General features: G+C 28.2%; 1 protein-coding gene across 1 annotated transcript; it reads right to left on the reverse strand.

Moving 5' to 3' along the window:
- Window positions 1–16,819: 16,819 nt before the first annotated feature.
- Window positions 16,820–18,146, reverse strand: HO173_008820 (uncharacterized protein; the record flags this gene model as incomplete). Its single annotated transcript, XM_037310716.1, has 6 exons — window positions 16,820–17,049; window positions 17,108–17,146; window positions 17,248–17,422; window positions 17,533–17,602; window positions 17,681–17,825; window positions 17,957–18,146. 6 exons carry the CDS (start codon window positions 18,144–18,146, stop codon window positions 16,820–16,822), a joined length of 849 nt encoding a protein of 282 aa, XP_037162280.1.
- Window positions 18,147–19,320: the final 1,174 nt, after the last annotated feature.

The raw sequence follows: 19,320 nt of genomic DNA on the forward strand, positions 1-19,320 counted from the left end.
AAGAGATAATTTAAAGGCGTTAATAGAGGCTCTAAGAGGCGGGTAAAAGGGGTATATATATCTAAATCGAACGCGTTTAATATAACTATAATATTTAAATATTAGTTTAATTTATCTATCGCTAGCTTAAAAGAAGTATATAAAAAAAAACGTATTCGTTTAAACTCTTTTTAAGAATTTTTTAATATATTTATAAATAGTAGTAGATAGCTATTAGAATCGCTTACGGCCTCGATTACTAGTAATAATAAATTCGTTAAAAAATAATCTAAGAGCGTTAATAGAGGCTTTAAGAGGCGAATAAAAGAGATATATATATCTAAAGTAATCTTTAGATGAGGGATATCGAAGACGTTAATGAAATTAATAAAATTAATAGAATAATAGAAGAAGAATAGTTATATAAATAGATGAAAAGATTATTATTTAATCTTAGACGCGTTTAATATAATTATAATATTTAATATATTTATTAATAATAGATTAAACTTTATTATTTTTATAGCGTTAGAAAGCGTAAAGCGAGCTCTATAATTTAAGAAATTATAAAATAAATATATCTATTATAAACTAAATACCTTAAAGTATAAGACTTCTATATATAAATTTTTAATAAGAAAATATGAAAGAACTATTAAACTAACTTAGTCGATCTAATTAAAGAGCGTAATAACCCTAAATTAATAATTAGCTATATATATAAATTTAATATTCTCTAATTTAATTCTATCTTATTCTTTTATATATATTAATATTACTATAATAACGTTATAAGAGAAGAATCTACTACGACGATTATAGTTAATTAAATCTCTATAGAAGAAATATTAAATGATATATATTTAAACGAATTAAAATTATTCGATATCTTACTCTGATAGCTATTTTATTATTCGAAAGATTTTACTACGATAGAAGATAATATAAAATTCACATCACTAATTAGTATGTTATCTTTATTTCTTTTCGATATTTCGATACTAGAAAGATTTAGTAACTAATTTAAAAGACTAATTTAAAATTAAAAAGGATAATAACGCTATTAACTAATTATATAAGATAATACTTAGTCTAAAACTTAATTATTACGAGCGTATTCTTAATATACTTCTTAGTCCTATAACTAGCGAGCCTTAGCGGAGATATTCTCTACTATATTATATCTTCTTTTCATCTATATAATTCGATATCTTAGTTATCTTATTTAATATATCTATATTAATATTATATCTATATTAGTTTTAACACTATAACTAAGATTAACTTACTTATTTTATTTATATTAATAGACGAATTTAAAGAAACGCGCTAATAGAGGCTTTAATAAGAAATTAAGTTAAGTTATTATATCTCTAGATAAGTCTATTAGATAGATAAATCGATTTTAAAGAGTCTAAAAGAAATAGCGAAACGGCCTCGATAAATAGTAGTCGAGAAATAAAGAAGATATTAAACTATTCGTACGGCTAGCGAATCGAAAGAAATAGTTAATATTATCTCATATTTTTATATTTAAAATATATACTAGTAGTATTACTTATAACTTCATATATTATAACGTCTAAGATTTTAACGAAGCTTTAATTAGATAAGAAACGACCGAGTTATAATTAATTAAAGATATTATTCTTTAATACTTTCTTATATATAACTTCTTTATAAGATAAGGAACCCCCTAGACGGAGTAAGTATACTTGAAAGACTACTATTTAAAGCACTTATAATCTTCTTAACGCCTTAAACGATTAAGAAATAAATATATTAAACCCTCGTAAAGAAATAACCTTATCTTAGACTTTATAGTAAAAATTTTTATTCTTAATATCGAATAATTTTAACGCGCTTTCGAGAAACTTTATTACTCTTTACTCTTTAGTATATCTAATATTCTTAACATTTATTCTTTTAAAGTATTTAAGCTTCTCTCTACTTTATTTTATAATAAAGTCTAATATCGAAAGAATAAATTAAATTAAGACTCTACTTAAGTAAATTAAGTTTTAAAGAGTATTAATTCTATTAGATAATATAGTCGACGAGTTCGACTCGATAGAAATATCTTAGAATATTACTAATATTCTATAATTATAATATTAGATTAAGTATTAATCTAACGAATTTATAATTATACTAAATAAGATTTATTAGAAACGAGATGATTTTCGAAAGATTATTACTCGATATTATATCGCTATAATAAAAAAGAATCTAACTATAAATAATTTATTTTAGATTTATAGAATAACTAAGAAGATAAATTAACTAGTTTAAGACTTTTTAAAAGAATTTAATTTCTCTATAGCGAAAAGTTAATAGCCTTAATATATAATCGATAAAAGACTTACGACTATTTTTAATTAAGAAGAAATATATATCTAGATAATTAAAAGATAAATTAGTTAAAGTTCTAGATTTATCTCTATTTATCGATAATATTAATTCTATCTAAAACGACTAATTCTTTAGAATAGAATAGAAATTTAAGATTAATAGCGATTATTATCTTATCGAGAACTTTAAAATAGTTTATATAATCTTATAACTCGGCGATAAGACTATATAATATACGATATATAGAAAACTTCGAAATTTTATTAATTTATATTAATTTTTTATTAAGATTATAAATAAGTTAGCTAATATCTACGAGAATTTAGATTAACGTAATAATATATTATATAATATATATACTCTATAATAAGAGACTCGAATTTTTATTAATTTCTATTTAGACTTTATTTAATTAGATACTATTTTTAGCTATAATAAAATCCTTATATTAGAGAATTATCTTTTTAAGAAATTAAGAAAAAAACTAAAGAAGGTATAGTAGATTATAGAAGGTTTTACTATTTTAAAGGCTATAAAAGAATATCTTCGAAAGCTAAATAACTTATAACGTATTAATTATAAGAATTTCGAGTTTATAAAGACTATTATTAAGTTAATTATAATATAAATATCGACGATAATATCCGCGATTAATATACGCCTTATATTTATTATTAAATATAGTTTAAATATAATTACTACGCCTCTAAATATTATAATTAATTTAAAACTAAGAAAATTAATATATTATAACTACGGTAAGAAAGGCTATTATCGAAAGAACTATATAATAGCTATTTAAATCGAGGCTGGTAAAAAGGCCTTTAAGGAAGCACGACTTTACGCGATGAAAATAGATGAAGAATTCGAAATCGATAACGTCGATATCACGGGTGACGATGATTCTTTTTCGAATTTAAGAAATAAATAGTCTCTTTTAAAGTTATAGTAAGAGATACTTATAAAGTATATCTAATAAATACTCTTAATAACGCTTTAATACGTCGTTCTTTTTATATATAAGTTATACTATCTTTATAAGAGAGAATCTACTTACTTAAGAACTTTCTTATAGATAATAAATATATCGAGACTTATATAGTCATAAACGAGTTCTTAGTTCTAGCGATATATAAAGTCTTATATCTAGAACTACTCTTACTATTATAATTTAAACCGTTAAGAGGTTATAATAAATAGATTATAAAACGATTAATTATATATTACTTACTCTTTACGATAATAGTAAAAGACTATTAAGAAGAAATATATTTAATATTAATTATATTATTAAAATATAATATAATAGTTAAAAAATCTTAGATAAATAAATACGAGGTAATTCTTAATATATTACGAGATAAGATACTCTTTCTACTCGATCGATATAATTATAATAATAATTAGATATTAATAATAAATAATCTTCTCTTTCTATTAACTTCGGAGCTCCGACTATCTATATTACTTATTTCTTTATCTATTATACTAAAACGATAAAGATCTTTCTTATTTATCTACGATAACGAGATTAATTTAAATATCTTTTTATTAAATAAGAATAAGAATAATAAGAAGTCTAAGTCTATTAATATCGCTAAGATTAATATAGCGATTTACTATTAATTAGCCCGTGAAAAAGATAATAAACTATTTATATTAATAATAAATAAGATCTATAATACGTCGTCTATATTATATACGCCTTCCTCTATCTAAATATCTCGCGAAACTTATATATCGGTTAATAAACCGTATCTCTACGACTTAGAAAAGAAATATAAGAGATATTATAATTCTAATTATCTTATTTAGATTAATAGTATCGACGAGGTTAATTCTAAAAAGATAAAACGTAAGCTATCTACGGAGTATTACGACTATCTCGATATTTTCGATAGAACTAAGACGAATATACTTTCCCTATACTATTCTTATAATTATAAGCTCGAATTTAACGATAGCTCTAATAAAACGAAGCTTTCGAAAAGTAGAATCTATTTAATATTAGAATATAAATTAAAATAGATAAAGAAGTATCTAGACGAATATCTAAAGAAGGAATTCATAATATTAAGCTATACACCTTTCGTCTCACCCGTCCTATTCGCGGAAAAGTCGAATAGAGAATTATATTTTTATATAAACTATCGAAAGCTAAACGCTATTACTAAAAGAAATCGATATTTAATTCTACTAATAAATAAGATTTTAGTAAGAATTCAGAGATGTAAATATCTTACTCGATTAGATATTATAATTATATTTAATAAACTACGTATATATTCTAATAGCGAGAATTTTACTACTTTTATTACCTCTCTTAAAGTATATAAATATCGAGTTCTCTCCTTCGATCTAATTAATGGCCTGGCTATATATTAATAATATATAAATAATATTCTATTCGAATATCTAAATAACTTCTACTAGGTCTATCTCGATAATATACTTATTTATAATAAGATAAAAAAGAAATATATTCAATATGTTAGATAAATCCTCTAGATATTAAGAGACGCTAGCCTTTAGATAAATATTCTTAAATACGAATTTTACGTTTAGAAAACTAAGTTTCTAAGTCTATTAATATCTATAGACGAGTTATAAATAAATTCTATTAAATTTAAACTATTATCGAGTAAATTATATCTATTAACTTTAAAGAGATATAGACCTTTATCGGATTTTATAATTTTTATTAGCGATTTATTAGAGATTTCTCTAAAATAGTTAAATCTATAATAAAATTTTTAAAAAAAAAAAATATTTTTTAATAATTTTTAATATTTTTAAAAAAATTTTTTTTTTTTAAAAAAAATATTTTAAAAAATTTTTTTTTTTTTTTTTAAAAAAAAAAAAAAAAAAAAATTTAAAAAAAAAAAATTTTAAAAAAAAAATAAAAAAAGATCTTACTTACTTATATTATAACCCAATTAAGCTTAGCGTATTAAGGCCTTTCGATCTTTCTATCTTACTATAAAGTCTATACTTATAATAATCCTATATAGATAGTATTCTCTTTATACTATAATATAGAGTTATTATATATACTATTAAGTCTCTAATATAATACTATCTATCTTTCTTCTAAAGTAGTAGCGATTTATTTACTAGTTATATTAAACGTATAGCTAAGAAGAAAGTATATTATTAAGAAGTTAATAGCTATAGCTAAAGAAGCTTACTATTCGAAAGATTATTTAAAAGAAAGTCTTTTACTTATATAAAGGCTAATCTAGCTAGATTAAATAAGAATCTAAAGAAAATAAATATCTTTAGTATATTAAAAGAAATAGACTCTAGACTAAATCTTCTTTATACGCCCACTAGCTTAATATTAGCTATATACTCCTTAACCCTAAATCCAGATAATACTTAAAGTTAAATCGTTATAAGTAAGTTATAGATATATTATTATTTAGAAGAACTCGAGAACTTCGATAAGAAGGTTTTAAATATTAATAAAGCTAGATTATTCGTATAACGTAAGAGAAAGCGTTCTATCTTTAGAAGATATACTATTAAATCTAATTTAAGTTATATCGAAGTATAACTTATAAATATTATCGAAGAAGAGTTAATTATAATCTTTATCTTTATCTTTAACTTATAGAACTTTATAAAAAGCGCTATTAAAACTTCTAATATTTAGTATAATAAATTAAAGATATTAATAGAAAGCTTTCGAACTACTAGTCGTAATATTAAGATTCTTTAATAATAAAATAAAGAACTTAACTATAATATCGCTTAAGCTAAGATAAAGATATTAATAATTAATACTTAGCTAAGTAATAGTAATAGCTAATTATTTTATAAGCGAGAAATTAATAATAGACTTCGAGGCTTACGTAATAGATATCGTATTAATATTATAAAACTTATTAAAGAAAATAAGAAACTTAAGTAAGACTTAAGATGTAAAGAGTAATAGCTAAAGAAGTAATAATCTTATATATTAGCTAATTTAAAAAACTTCGATAAAAAGAATATAAAGGTTATATCTCGTTAGCCGAGTGTTCTCGTTAGTAGTATTTATCGAAATTTACGCTATATCTTTATTACGAATCGCGTAGAGAATATAGAATTAAATAAACGATACCTCGACGTCTCGGATTTTTATAATATTAATAATCGAAATAAGTGGGATAGCTAGCGTTAATATCTTAAAGCGAAGTTTAGATAAAGCGCTATAATCTTTCTTATTAAACTTAAGAAAATCGATTATATATAAGATTATTATAAGTTTACTACGTACAACGTTATTAAAATAAGAGTAAACGAAGATATCTTAGATCTATATTAAATTGTCTAAGAAATAATTAACGAACTAGATAATATATTCGAAATATATAATAAGATTACTAAATCGAATATTAAGATATTTAATTTTAAATTTAATATAAAAGTAATAGATAAGAAGAAATCGTTTAAGGATTTCTACGTACGATTCTCTATAGCTATCGCTCCCTTAGAATTTACTAATATTTATAAGATATTTAATCTAAAACGATTAATCTCTATACGCCTAAGATATCGAATTTTAGAATAGCCTTTTAGTACTTTTCGAGAATTAATTATTTTTCTATAAGTACTAAATATAAATCTATAGGCTATTAATAATATATTAGATCTAAAGAGTAAGAAAGAAATTAATAAAACTAATAATAATTATAAAAACTTTACCCCCTCGAATAATTAGCGTAATACTTTATTTACTAGAAGAAATAATAATATTATTATCGAAAATTCCTATATACGAGAATATAAGTATCTTAAATTATTAATAAATAGAATTCGAAAAGAAGATAGATATTTTAAGTATCTAAAGACTAGATATCGTTTTAGCGATAATAATATTTCATATAAGAATATAAACCTATTAATAAAAGAATAAGTTAATATAATTCTAAAAGCCGTCGACGTTAAGAAGAACGTTCTCGCTGAATTATTATAAGAATTAAAAAACTAAACGTTCTTAGCTAAGTCGCCGCTAGAGATCTAAAAGCCTTATATATAAGAATTAAAGAGTTAGAAATAGAAAGAATACTCGCTTTCGTCTCTCTATTCGCGTATATTATTATTATTAAAATCTCTTTATAGAATAAACGTTAATTAAACTTTTATAGAAAAATTATTATATTAATAGAATAGATTAAGATTAATTATCTCTCGAATATCGAAGCTTTAATATTAAGCTTTATAAATATATCTTTTATTAAAGTAAATAAGCTATCTAAGATAGTATTAATATAATTCTATAGATTATAATTAATTAATAATAAATCTATCTTTATATTCGATATTATATATATAATCTTAATAAAACTTACCTTAGAAGATTATATAGAAGAACTTTAATACTTAATTATCTTATTAAGACGATTTAATATTATTCTAGATATATTATAACTAGAATAGTATAACTCTTATATATTCTTTAGATTTAGAATTATTATATTTAATTTAGATTATTATATATTTAACTATTTATTATATAATAAATCTATTACTATTTAGAGTAATAATAAGTCTTTAAAAAAGGATTTGAATTATATAGTAAAGATTATATTTAAAGAAAAGAATATAGTAGAGATCTTCGCCTATATCTTTATTAAGATAATTAAAAAATTAGAGAATTAAGTTATTATTATATGATTTTAAGACTTTAAATAACTTTTTAATTTTATCGATAAGAAAGTAAAGTTTATTACTAACGTCGCCGCTATTATAGCGAAAGATTATAAGAAATTCTTTTATAAGCTAAGAAAGAAACTATTAACTACGAAATAGCTATAGAAATAAGTTTCTATAGTATATTACGAATAGCTAGACATTTAAAATCCTATTAAAACTAATAAACTTCCCTCTTATCGCTTTATTAACTATAAGATAAATCTTAAAAAAGAAATTATCTTATTATCGAAAAGGGCTTATAAACTCTTTAGAGACCAGGTATTAGTTATAAAGAAATATATCGATAAGATGTTAGAAAAAGGCTATATTAGATCGAGTACTTCTCTCTATATAGTACTTATTCTAATTATAAAGAAACTCGATAGAGAACTTAGACTATACGTAAACTATAGAGCTCTTAACGTACTTACTATTTCTAATTAAAACGCTTCTCTTATTAATTAAAGAGACTCTCGCTAAATTATACGCGGCGAGAATATATAGTAAATTCGATATTATAGCCGCTTTTAACGAAATTAGAGTAAAAAAGAATTATAAGAAAAAAATCGTATTTCTTACTCGATATAGCCTATTCGAATATATAATAATATCTTTCGAGTTATATAATACCCCTATCACTTTTTAGATATTTATTAATAATATCTTACGCGAATATCTAAATATATTCTATATTATCTATTTAGACGATATTCTTATCTATAGTAATATCGAAGATAAGTATATTTAATATATAGAAAAGATATTAAAGAAATTTCAATAAGCTAGCCTCTATCTTAATATTAATAAATATAACTTTTATATTATTAGAGTTAAATATCTAGAATTAATTATTATTACGAAAGAAGTAGAAATAAATATAAAGAAAATTAAGATTATTACTTAATAAAAGAAATTTAGATATATTAAAGATATATAAGTATTTCTAAAATTCGCTAATTTCTATCAAAAGTTTATTACGAAGTACTCTAAAATCGTTATATCTCTAATAAATCTTACTTATACTTAATAGAAGAAAGACTTTATCTATTTATAGACTTAAGAATATTCTAAATAACTCGCTTTCGAAATACTTAAGAAAGCTTTTACTACTATCTCTATACTTATATATTTCGATTTAAATAAAAAGACTTAGCTAGAAATAAACGCGTTTAATTTTATAGTTATTATTATTTTATTATAAGAAGATAAAGATAAAGTACTTAGATCTATAATATTTCTCTTTAAGAAGATATCTTCTATAGAGTATAACTACGATATCTATAATAAGAAACTTATAGCTATAATATAGGTCTTTAAGAAATAATATTCTAAGCTAGCTAATATCTCTATCGAGAAACTTTATTAAAGTTATTTTAGATTATAAGAATTTATAATACTTTATATTATTTAAATAATTCAACTCCCGCTAAGTAAGATAAGCGAAGTTTCTATTCGAATTTAACTTTCGTATTATCTATCGTTTAAGAAAATAAAGTATTAAACTTAATAGTCTTATTCGACGAGTAAGAGATTTATTTAAAAACGAGGATAACGATTATACTCGTTATTAATATCGTATAATTCTTAAAAATAATAATCTTAACGAAGATATTAAGAATACTATATATCTAGTTATTATACTTCTAAACGATATAAGAGAAAATATTATCTCTTTAGTTATAATATTATATAAACTTAGCGAATAAAATAATATTAATAATAAGAAGTCTAATAAAGAATTATTATTAAGGGCCTCGATAGAGACTTCTTAAGAGAAGTTCTTAGAAGAATCGAGAGAAGTCTCTACTATTAATACTTCTAAGTTATTATATTAAATAAAAAACGCTTATAATTATAATAATATCGCTTAAGAAATTATTTAATTAAAGATATCTAAATAGAGAAAGCTATTACTTAAAATAATTAAGAATAATCTTAAGCTAAAATTAGATAATTATTATCTTTATAATAAGTTATTATATATTAATAATAGATTATATATATCGAATATTCTCGAATTACGAATTAAAATCATTAGAGATATTTATAACTCTTTACTCGAAGACTATATTAGTAGATTATTAATCTATAATAGAGTAAGTAGACTTTACTATTGGCTAAGAATAACGAATTTTATTACCCGCTATATTAAGAGCTATTATATCTATAAAAGATCTAAGACTTATAGAGAGAATAAGTAAGATCTACTTAAATTTCTTTTTATTCTCGAATAGTATTAATAAGATATTTTTATTAACTTTATTATATTATTATCTATTTATCTTAGATATAGGCGTCTTTATTAATATATTATAATAGTTATAAATAGACTTAATAAGAAGAAGAAATTCGTTCTCTTAAACTCTCTAAAAGTAAAAATAGTAGTTTAGGCCTTTATCGAATTCATATAGCGAGAGAAAGAATATCTATTTACTATTATCTCCGATTAAGGTATTTAATTTACGATATATTTCTAAAGAAGACTATATAAAAGGATTGAGATTAAACTTAAACTCTTTACTACGTTTTATCTCGAAATTAATAAATAGATAGAGAACGCTAACGCTGTTTTAAAGTAATATCTTAGAGCTTATATTAATTATAATTAAGATAATTAGGTGAATTTATTATTAATAGTAGAGTTCGAAGCTAACTTCGATAAGAACGCCTTATTAGGCGTATTATTATTTCTTCTTATTAAAGAATATATTCCTCGCTTAAGAATAGAATCTCTTATCTCTTAGAATCAATTCGCTAGTTAAAAGATGAAAAGAGATATTAAGTTAGCTAATAGATTTATCGAGAAGATAAATATTATAAGAAATTATCTAAGAAGTTAGCTTAAATAATTATAAGCTTTATAAAAAGAATAAGCTAATTATCACCGGCTCTTAGTATTAGAATTTAGAGTCGAAGATATAATTATACTTAATAGAAGAAATATTAAAATTATACGCTCTAGTAAATTACTAGATTATAAGAATTTCGAATTATTTAAAATTATTAAAGCTTTAAATAATTTCGCTTACGAGTTAGAACTCTCGACTTTTATAAATAATATTTACTCTATCTTTTATTTATAGCTATTATATCTCGATAATAATAATCTACTATTAGAATAGATCGAGTCTTTATCGCTATCTATCGATATTAATAAGAAAGATGAAATCTATAATATTAAAGAAATAGTTTAATTTAAGCTAGATAAATAAAAGAATAATCCCTTAACTAGTAAGAGAGGATATCTTATATATAAAATTAGATATAGAGGTCTTAAGATCGAGGAAAATCTATTCTAATAACTATTTACGAATATAGTAGAATATTCGAATCTAATAGTAGACTTTTATTATTATTACCTCGAGGCCGTTAACTCTTATTTATTATTTAAAAGACCTTTAGAATAGTTTTCTCTATTAGCGCTACTAATTTATAGTAGCTATATCGACTTATAAGAAGATCTTAATATCGTAATAAAATACTAAGTTAATATATCTAAGAATATTACTTTATATACGTCTAGATATACTTTTTATAAGATCGATATCTACTATATAGTAGTCGTCGCCGAAGCTTTAAATTAAAGAGAGGGGTAATATTACGATTTTAATAATCTTACGATCTTACTTACTTATATTATAGCCTAATTAAGCTTAGCGTATTAAGGCCTTTCGGCCTTTCTATCTTACTATAAAGTCTATACTTATAATAATTCTATATAGATAGTATTCTCTTTATACTATAATATAGAGTTATTATATATATAATACGTATTTATAAATTACTTAAAAGGGAATATTATTAGCGAGGTATAAGAGCTATCGTAGTTATCTATATTAAGAATTACTATATTTATTAGAGAACTAAAACGCCTCGCGATTAAGAGTATAGCTTATTATAGTCTTTATTAATTTCATAAAAACGATAATAAGATATATCGATCAACTTCGTTATAGACTTACTTATATTTAATAGCTATAACGCTATTTAAATAATAATTAATTAACTTATTAAGAAATGTTATTATATAGTCTATTCTAATATTAATAAAGATACTATCGCTAAGAAGATAGTTAACTTATTACTTAAGAAAGTATTTCGTCTATATAATCTATTAATCTTAATAATATTAAATTAAAATCTCTAATTTATAACTACTATATAAAAATCTTTTTATAAGAGACTAGATATTATAATTAAGCTATTAATAGCCTTTTACTTTAAAATCGATAAATAGATTAAATAAGCGAATTAGAATATAAAGCGTTATCTTTAAATATATTATAATTATATATAGAATAACTAGATAAGATAACTATCTATTATCGAGTTCGTCGATAATAATACTATCTTATCGACTATTAATATTTTATCTTTCCTTATAAATAAGAAGTTTTATTCTCGAATAACTTTTAGCTCGAATATTATCGACTACGAGATTATATATAAGCGTCTTAATACTATTTAAATAAAGGATATTATAAACTATATAAAATAAGTTCTTAAGTATATTCGAAGTAATATAAATCGCGTTTAGAAGGCTATAATTATATAAGCTAATAAGTATTAATAAAAGATTACTTTTTAAATAGACGATAAGATCTTTCTAAATAATAAGAATATTACCTTTAATTATCTTTCCCGTAAATTAAATTATAAGAGACTCAATCTATTCGAGATTATAGATTTTATAAGAATCTTATATCGTCTAGAACTTTCGCTAATTATAAGAATCTACAACGTCTTTTATCTTAATCTCTTAAGTCTTATAATAAATAATCTCTTATTAGAATAGATAAACTCTCTATCGAAGTATATTACTATTAATAATTAAATCGAATAAGTTATTAAAGAAATACTTAGCTTTAAATTAATCTATAGTTATCTTAAATATAAAGTTAAGTAAGAAGATCTCGATAATAACTTCACCTAGTATAATACGAATAGCGATAAATTCGAAAATTACTAGAATCTAATAAACGATTTTTATAAGCGATATCTCGAAGAGTCTCACCTATAAAGAAATTAGAACGAGGGGCCTTTAATAGCGATAGCGTTTCCGGGTCGAAACTATCTCGAATATCTTATTTTTAATCAAATTAAAATCGTTCGATATCTTTATAATAGCCTCATTTTTTCTAAAATCGAGAATCGATCTCTTAGACTTATATTAATTAGAAATTATCTTATATATAATCTTTCGCGTAGATCTTCGTTATTAATATAACTTTAAAGATCTTTTAAAGCCATATTAATATATATATAGACTACGTTATCGCTATTACGAAATATAATTAATATTAACTAAATAATATACTATAGAGAAGACTATATCAAAGTTATTTAATATTAGATTAAAGTTTTTAGCGTCTATAGCTCGGTTCGATTCGAGAGCCCTTAACTAATCACATCGCATTATTCCACCGATATCTCATCCGCTCAAATACGAATTCGGAAATCACTATTATTTACCCCTACGCCTATGAATATAATTTTCGCCACACCACACCGATTTCCTCCCGGCTAGGCCCCCTATATGCGTATACACCCCGGCTAACAACGTCGCTACAGCGTAAATATAAAAAGCTACTACCATCTCCAATACCTCTCACGGAGAAAGGTACGATACTGGGATTCCCGGATACGATTATTTCTTTACTGCTTTTATTATTTTTCAGGCGTTAAGCGTGTATACATACCCATTTTTCTATCTTTCCACTCATTAATTATAGGATATAATTTAACGAAGGGGGGGAGTAGTATTACGAGCGTATTCTTAATACACCCCTCAGCCTTATAGCTAGCGGGCCTTAGCGGAGACATCCCCTACCATATCATGCCTCCTTCCCACCTACATAGTTCGGTACCTTAGTTATCTTATTAAACATACCTATATTAATATTGCATCTATACCGATCCTGACATTAATCGAGCTTTTAAATTAGTAATTTATAATTTAAATTATTAATTTAAAAGCTCGATTATCTAATTAGATCTTAGTATAACTATTTATTTAAATATAGTAAAAATGAAGCAATAATCTACCCACCTATCTAGATGTCATTATACATACCTCTCGTTCTTACAGTACACAATGGCTACGAGCCATTCAGCCAGTCACTCAGTTAGCACTACCTACCCCGCCAGCTCACCACTCCACTCAGCTAGTCACTCAGCTAGCCACTCACTTAGCCACTCAGTCTAATATTCTATAAGAGAAGGAGCAATACAGTATAAAGAATATTGCGGAGACAGTCAGCAGCAGCAGTAATATAACAGACCTGCTCTCCACGATTTTATACCAGCCCGATACTCAGTAAGAGAAGAAACCACTGCAGCAGGTAAATGCGGAGAATATTGCGGAGACAGTTAGCAGCAGCAGTAATATAATAGACCTGCTTTCTACGATCTCACACCAGCCCGATACTCAGTAAGAGAAGGAATCACTGTAGTAGGCAAATACGGAGAACATTGCGGAGATAGTCAGCAGCAGCAGTGACACAATAGATCTGCTCTCCACGATCTCACACCAGCCCGATACTTAGTAAGAGGAGGAACCATTGCAGCAGGCAAATGCGGAGAATATTGCGGAGATAGTTAGTAGCAGCAGTAACACAACAGACCTGCTCTCCACGATCTTATATCAGCCCGATACTTAGTAAGAGGAGGAATCACTACAATAGGCAAATGCGGAGAACACTGCGGAGAACATTGCGGAGAAACTAAGCGATAATAAGGCCACCATTATCAAGAACACGGCTCTGCTCTTCAAGATCTCACGTCATATGCTCTCCACGGTTCCACATAAAATTTTTATTAAAAAAAAGGGAAAAATAACAAAAAAATCCCCCCCTTTTTTTTCAAACCAAAAAAAAATTTTATAATATAATTAAAAAAAATTGCAATGAGCATATAAGAGAAGGATCTACCATATAAGAGAAGGATCTACTGCGTCGATCATAGTTAATTGGACCTCTGTAGGCAAGGGTCACCTATCGGACGATGCATATTTGGACGAATTGAAACCGTCCGATGTGTCGAAATGTGGCCCCCGCGCATCCCAGCCACCATATTTTCCAGCCACCTGATTTTGTACTGTATTTAGGACCTGGCCCCGGAGAGGTTTTGAAGAATCAATCCGTCCGTTCTTACACATCACATACCTGATATTCTAACACGATGTCTTGTTTCGACAGCCATTTTATTATTCGAAAGCTTTCACTGCGGTAGGAGATACTCGTAAGATATTGATACCCACCACATTAATTAGCCTGATATCTTTAATCCTTTTCGATATTTTGATACTTCTTACTATAAGAATATAATATTTCTCTGTTTTTTTGTAGATAATTATTATATACTTAACTGAGGGAACGTATTTATAACGTAATATAGTAGCGATTATAGTTTAATAGTCTAGTAATATAACTATAAAGATCGTTATAACGAGAGCTCTATTATTAAAGAAGTTTATAATATATATATATAGTAAAAGAAGAAGAATAAGTATATTTAAAGAGATTTATAACTCTTCGATAAAGATTTTATCGAAGTCCGTGATATTATCTATCGGGTTAGCTATAGAAGAATAGAGCTATTCTTATTTTAAATTATTTCTTTTAAAAAAACTACTAAATCTCTATACTTCTTATTATAAGAATATAGTCTTTCTCTATTTTTTATAGATAATTATTACGAATTAATTCTTTATACTTAATATATCTTTCTAATTAGATCTTAGCGCGCCTCTCTTCGTATATATATATCTATATATTATATAGATTAAATTAATTTTATAATAGTAAAAGTAGATTAAAAACGTATAGTAAGCGATTAGAGTTCGATTTAACTTAGAACTAGAGCTAAAATTCGATTTAACTTAGAAAAATTCAACTTTATAAATTTAATTCATAGGTCTTTACGAAGTACTTATTTCTTATATAATTATTAAAATTTAGATTTTTTTTAGAACGTTATAAGTTATCGTTGTGAGGCTATTTAAGAAAAGCACTTTTTCTGTTTTTTGAAGGGGGGTGTTAAAATCGCGATTCTAGTTTCTTAATGATTAAGAAAATAGGGGTAAAGTACTAGATTTACGGTTCCTGTGCGGATGCTTTTATACATTTCCACGAGTTTACGGTCAAAATTCTTTATATGTTTCTAGAATCTAATTAAATCTGGATTTATCACCTGTAGTTTTTCAATTGGCGTGAAACCCCAGATCCATAGCGTCCAGTTACACATCCAATATACTACTATTAGCCCCTCACGCTCCACGGGCTAGGTACCGTGTGGTGTTTCTGCAAAGCTCTTCCGCCAGTCAAGCTGTTGGAAGAATTGGCAGTAGTAAGTGCTCTACATCTTGCATACCCAAATATGGGTAGGAGTCGCTCAGTAGGATATTCCATGAGCACAGAAGCTTGTCAAGCTTAAGCGGTTTGGTACCATCATAAAGCCACCCCTCTTGGTAGCGCGCATGCCACAATTCGCAGCAAGACACGACGACTGTAGATTCAATGCGTCTCCCAGTCTCCCAACGTCTGATCTATTTCTGAATATATATGCCCCTTTTCCAAGCGGGCCGTCCGAACAGCTTTTCCTTCAAAGCGCACCCGCTGAGCAACAGACGCCTGTCAGATGCAGATGTAGGCTCAGATATGAAGCCAGATATGAGGGCAAACGACACGCCAGAATCAAATTATATGACTAAAAGTGAACATGTGTGAAGTATCGTATGTAACTCCATTCCAGAGAAATCATGCCAGATTGGCAACTCAAACGTCGACCAAAATTCCACGGTGGCTCCAGCCTACTCATCTTTGCCTTCCGGGTTGTCTTGCGGATGATGTGAATCGTCCTGCCCAGGATTTGCCTCCTCATAATTGTTGAACTTGACAAATCTGTAGTATCCGCCAGAGATCAGAGCACCCAAAAACGGCCCAACCCAGTATATCCAATGGTAACCTGGGAATTCCGCAGTGGCAACACACGGACCGAATGACCGGGTAGGATTGAGAGAGCCTCCGGTAAAGTATACACCTGCCATGTGCGTCAATCGTTGTTCACGACTTCGGTCCTGTTCTATTGATGAGCATACCTGCAAGTTCCGCCACAAACAAGGCAAGCCCGATGCCCACTAATAGAATACTCAGGATCAGCGGTGCCTTTCTGGGCAGATTGGAGGTACAGGGCACCAGAAGGGTGTAGAATGGAATGAGCTCCTTGGAAAGCACCTACCTGGAGCGATGAAAGTTGCTTTGCTCTTCTCGGCAGCCAACATCAACACCGTGAAGACAAGTTCTGCTGTCAAAAACATCTCGATGAAGACTCCCTGGGCGATGGATGTTCCATTGGTCAAAGTTGTAGTGAATGCAGGTGGACCGGGAAACATGCACCGGACAAGGGCCGCTGCCTGCACGTTTCTAAATCAGCATGACGTCTTAGGGATATGAATACGGTTTGCAGTATAAGTCCAGCCGCGTCGTTGGTTGTTTCGATCGGAAAACGGGCCTCGCTACTCACCACTATCCCTCCAAGCATCTGAGCGGGGAAAAGGAGCGCACCGCGAAGCGCTGGGAGAGTCCCTGTAATGCTAGTTGTTCTACAGCTTAGCATTCTCTTCTCGAGATGGGAGGCTGTAGGGAAATAAAGGGCTGGAGAAGTATCTTACACCATACCGAGCGTCACTGCGGGATTGAATAGTCCACCGCTGATTCTGTAGAAAACCCAGGCAGTGACAGCGAGGGAGAAGCCAAAGCCAAGGCTGATGAAAAGAAGCTGGTCGACTGTGCGAGATCCGTTGGGGTCTATCGTGTCTAGTCGAGGATCTCTTGTCAGTCTTTCCCGTTCAATGGCCTCGTTCAAGATTCCCGCAGATTAACAGACGGATCTCAGGGCCCAAGAATTTTTGGACAGGGAGGAAGTATGGGCTTGATATTTGACGGACTGGCAATTTGAGTGGCAGCGAAGGCAAAGTAGAGGAACATGAAGGTGCCGACGAATTCCCCCGACATGGCGACCAAATGTCCTCTCACATCCTTGCCTAGGTATGCACCGTTATCCTGCTTATTACGCTCCACGTCCCGGTCTCTTGGGGGCGGAGGATCGCCCTTTGGGCGACGAAGAGGGTTCTGCATCAAGACGTATGATCAATGAAGAAAGGATGGAAGTCAGCAGAAGGAAGGGAGGCAAATGCTCGAATGGAGTGAGAGGGGGTAGGTGTGAAGAAGGGGTGAGGTATTTTGGAGCAAAAAAAAAGATGTTGAGGGCTAGATGAAAGGGTCATTCTTGGGTGGTGCGTCACCTCAGCGAAGGCTTGAGGCGTAAAGTAGGTGTGGGCGGGTCATGGCAACAGATAATTTACAGGGCCATTTCACCAAAAAACGCCATAAAAGCTTGCTTCAGCCTTCAGGCATGGATCCCTCGGATCTGAATCCGCTCCAAGCCTCCACCATCCTCTCTTCCAGCACATTTATCCCCCGAAACATGGTCAAATCTAGCCCAAATCTGAGATGACAGGGCTGGAGCATTTCCTGATTCGTTCGACACGGCACGGCAAGCAGTCCTCGCTCATCAAACTACCGGTTTTTAGTTCATCCAGCGGTCCAGCCCCTTCATATTTAAAGTAAAGAAATAACTAATAATACATAAGGTAAGGTACTTATTATTTTGTGCTGAAGACTACCGAAGAGTCTAAACGTACATGTAATGAAAGACATATAAGAAACGTGTTTGAAAGGGCAAGGTAATAACCGTAAAGGTAATTGACCGCAGCCACACCGTTCCACACCGTTGGTTGACACGTCGCGGAATGCGCTGACTGTCACCGAGAATGTAGCATACTGGACTACGGTACGTCATCATACCGGTACTCTACTTTAAAGTACTTGCTTGCTTGCATGCACGCACTTCCAAGGCTCGGGACATTTTTGGTGACAGGGGCTGTCTGAGCTCGAGGTCTAGGCCTGACCAGAACGGGGATAAGGTAAAGCAGGGCTTAACACCGCTACCAAGCGAGCAAGCTTCTCCACTACCTCGCTTAGGAATAACCCTAGTCCCTGGGTCTCATGGTGATGCGGACATAAACCGGTTCGATAAAACCTAAGTATGCTATTGGTACGTACCTTAGTTAACGAAACTACTCGTAGCTGCCAAAGAAATAGCACAAAAAAGGCAGTCGAAAGGGTACATATCTTCAAAATTCCCTTCCAACATGCACGAAGAGTTCCTTGCGCTCGTGGTGTCTCACCTCCTTTCTGAAACCATCTGATCACGGACGACACTCTATTCCGCGTTGATAACTACCCAGAT

Source organism: Letharia columbiana (genome assembly GCF_014066305.1).
Source record: "Letharia columbiana isolate WasteWater2 chromosome Unknown Sc0000035_s1, whole genome shotgun sequence".
NCBI classification, from domain to species: domain Eukaryota; kingdom Fungi; phylum Ascomycota; class Lecanoromycetes; order Lecanorales; family Parmeliaceae; genus Letharia; species Letharia columbiana.